A 1,975-nucleotide genomic window follows, 5' to 3' on the forward strand; every position below is an offset into this window, starting at 1 on the left:
CCTCGTCATGCTCTGAACGCTCCAATTTATATGATAGCGCCTTCTCCTGGCTGTGGAAGATATACTACTCAAATGCAACAGAAAAGACAACTATAAATAAATTATGAAACCAAAAAATAAACTCAAATATGGCTCCTACAATTGCCATTAATCATTTGACAGCACTTCAGCACTCCAGCAACAGGCTAAACAATGAATAATATATAATATAAATGTATAGTTGTGGCAAATATTTACAGTAAAATGCAAAGTCTCAAATTCACAGTTTCATAAAATTTGATGTACATCATGATTACATAATTTCTCAAATAAAACCATACAATCATTGAACTTTGTTAACATTCTGTGCAGTTTCTGTTACAGCTATTTGCAAGATTTTATACTCCATATAATTTTTTTTGCGAATTTCTGGAAATTTCAAACCATAAACAACAGGGTTCAGTATAGGTGGTACAATGAGAAACTCTAATGAAATAATGATTGACAGCCCAATAGGGAGTTCCAAAGTTGGAACCCGACTCAAAATGACCTCGCAAAATATAGCTACTGAGAAATTTAAGAGGATCACTATGTGTGGAATACAAGTTTGATATGCTTTTCTCCTGAAATCTAGTGAGCTTTTTCTACAAATGATAAGAATTTTAACATAGGAGTATAATATAAAACTTAAAGGCATGATAAGAGTTGTGGTCAATATGAACAAGCCAAAAACATTATTAACAATAGTGTTTGCACAAGAAAGCTTGACAATTTCCCAGTTGTGACAGTACACCTTCCACAGTTTGTTACCACACATCGTGAGTCTGGCATTTAATATACAAGCAATACCATAACAAAGCATTGGATAAACCCAGCTTATAGATATCAAAACAGATAACATCCTGGGGGTCATTATGTTGTTGTATTGTAAGGGTTTACTGATTGCCACATACCTGTCAAATGCCATTAACATTAAGATTGTGTATTCATTTGATGCATATGAATAAATGACAAAAGCCTGTAAAATACATGCGGCACGGGAGACTGAGTTTGTATCAGACAGCAAGTCTGTCAGTAATCTTGGGAAAAAAGCAGCTGTTCCAAACACAGAGTTGACGGATAAACATGAAATCAGAATGTACATGGGTTGGTGCAATGTCCTTTCGAAAAAAATTGCAAGAATAATAAGGGCATTAAAGAATACAATAGCACAATATAGAATAAATCCCAAACCGAAGAAAGCATATCTTATGTACCCCATATTTTCAAACAACATCAAGTAAAAGTATGTTACATTTTCCATTAAGCAAAGATTTAATTAGTTGACCTGAGGATGAGAACAGAAAAAGGTAATATGATCTTTATGTATCCTAAAAATAAAAAGTTTTAATGGTTATCAGCTTCAGATAACCACAATGTTTTAAATAATACATCATGTGAATATAAAGTACAATACATGCAGTTGCATTACCAGAAATACCTTCTGTGATATGATCTCAAATAACCATCACTTTCTCTTCAAATAATGTGCGAATGTGGATTGAATTAGCTCTACTTGTGCTGTGTTTAAGAAGAGTCGGCAGTACAAGCTTTTTTTTTATAGTATAAAACACTGTCTCTGGAGACCTCTCTGCTGTGTTTGGTTTGCATAGAGAGCACAAACTTCTAGAATCCTTAAAACGGGCTGTGCAGCATGGTGGGCAAAACTCTTGTAACTCAAAACCTTCTGATAAAACTGCAACCTATTGTTGCAAAAAAAAAAAAAAAGTACAAAAATATTTTTTTATACACTTTGAAAATGCATAATTTTAAACCATAACACAAAAATTGTTTTGTTGAACATATAAAGTAAAGCTTTTTCTGACATCTGAGGAGTCATTATACAAAAATTTGCCATTTCCCACTTTTAATGTTTGATTTTCAAAGTACCGTTTTGAAAATCTTTAAGCCCCTTTTTGGATGAAGTAGATCCTTAACTCTCAGGAAAATGTGCCGT

General features: G+C 33.1%; 1 protein-coding gene across 1 annotated transcript; it reads right to left on the reverse strand.

Moving 5' to 3' along the window:
- Positions 1-322: 322 nt before the first annotated feature.
- LOC127972386 (putative gustatory receptor clone PTE03) lies at positions 323-1,282 on the reverse strand. The gene has a single exon (XM_052575848.1). It carries the CDS (start codon positions 1,280-1,282, stop codon positions 323-325), a length of 960 nt encoding a protein of 319 aa, XP_052431808.1.
- Positions 1,283-1,975: the final 693 nt, after the last annotated feature.

This window comes from Carassius gibelio, chromosome B15 (assembly GCF_023724105.1).
Source record: "Carassius gibelio isolate Cgi1373 ecotype wild population from Czech Republic chromosome B15, carGib1.2-hapl.c, whole genome shotgun sequence".
In the NCBI taxonomy this organism is placed as follows: Eukaryota; Metazoa; Chordata; class Actinopteri; order Cypriniformes; family Cyprinidae; genus Carassius; species Carassius gibelio.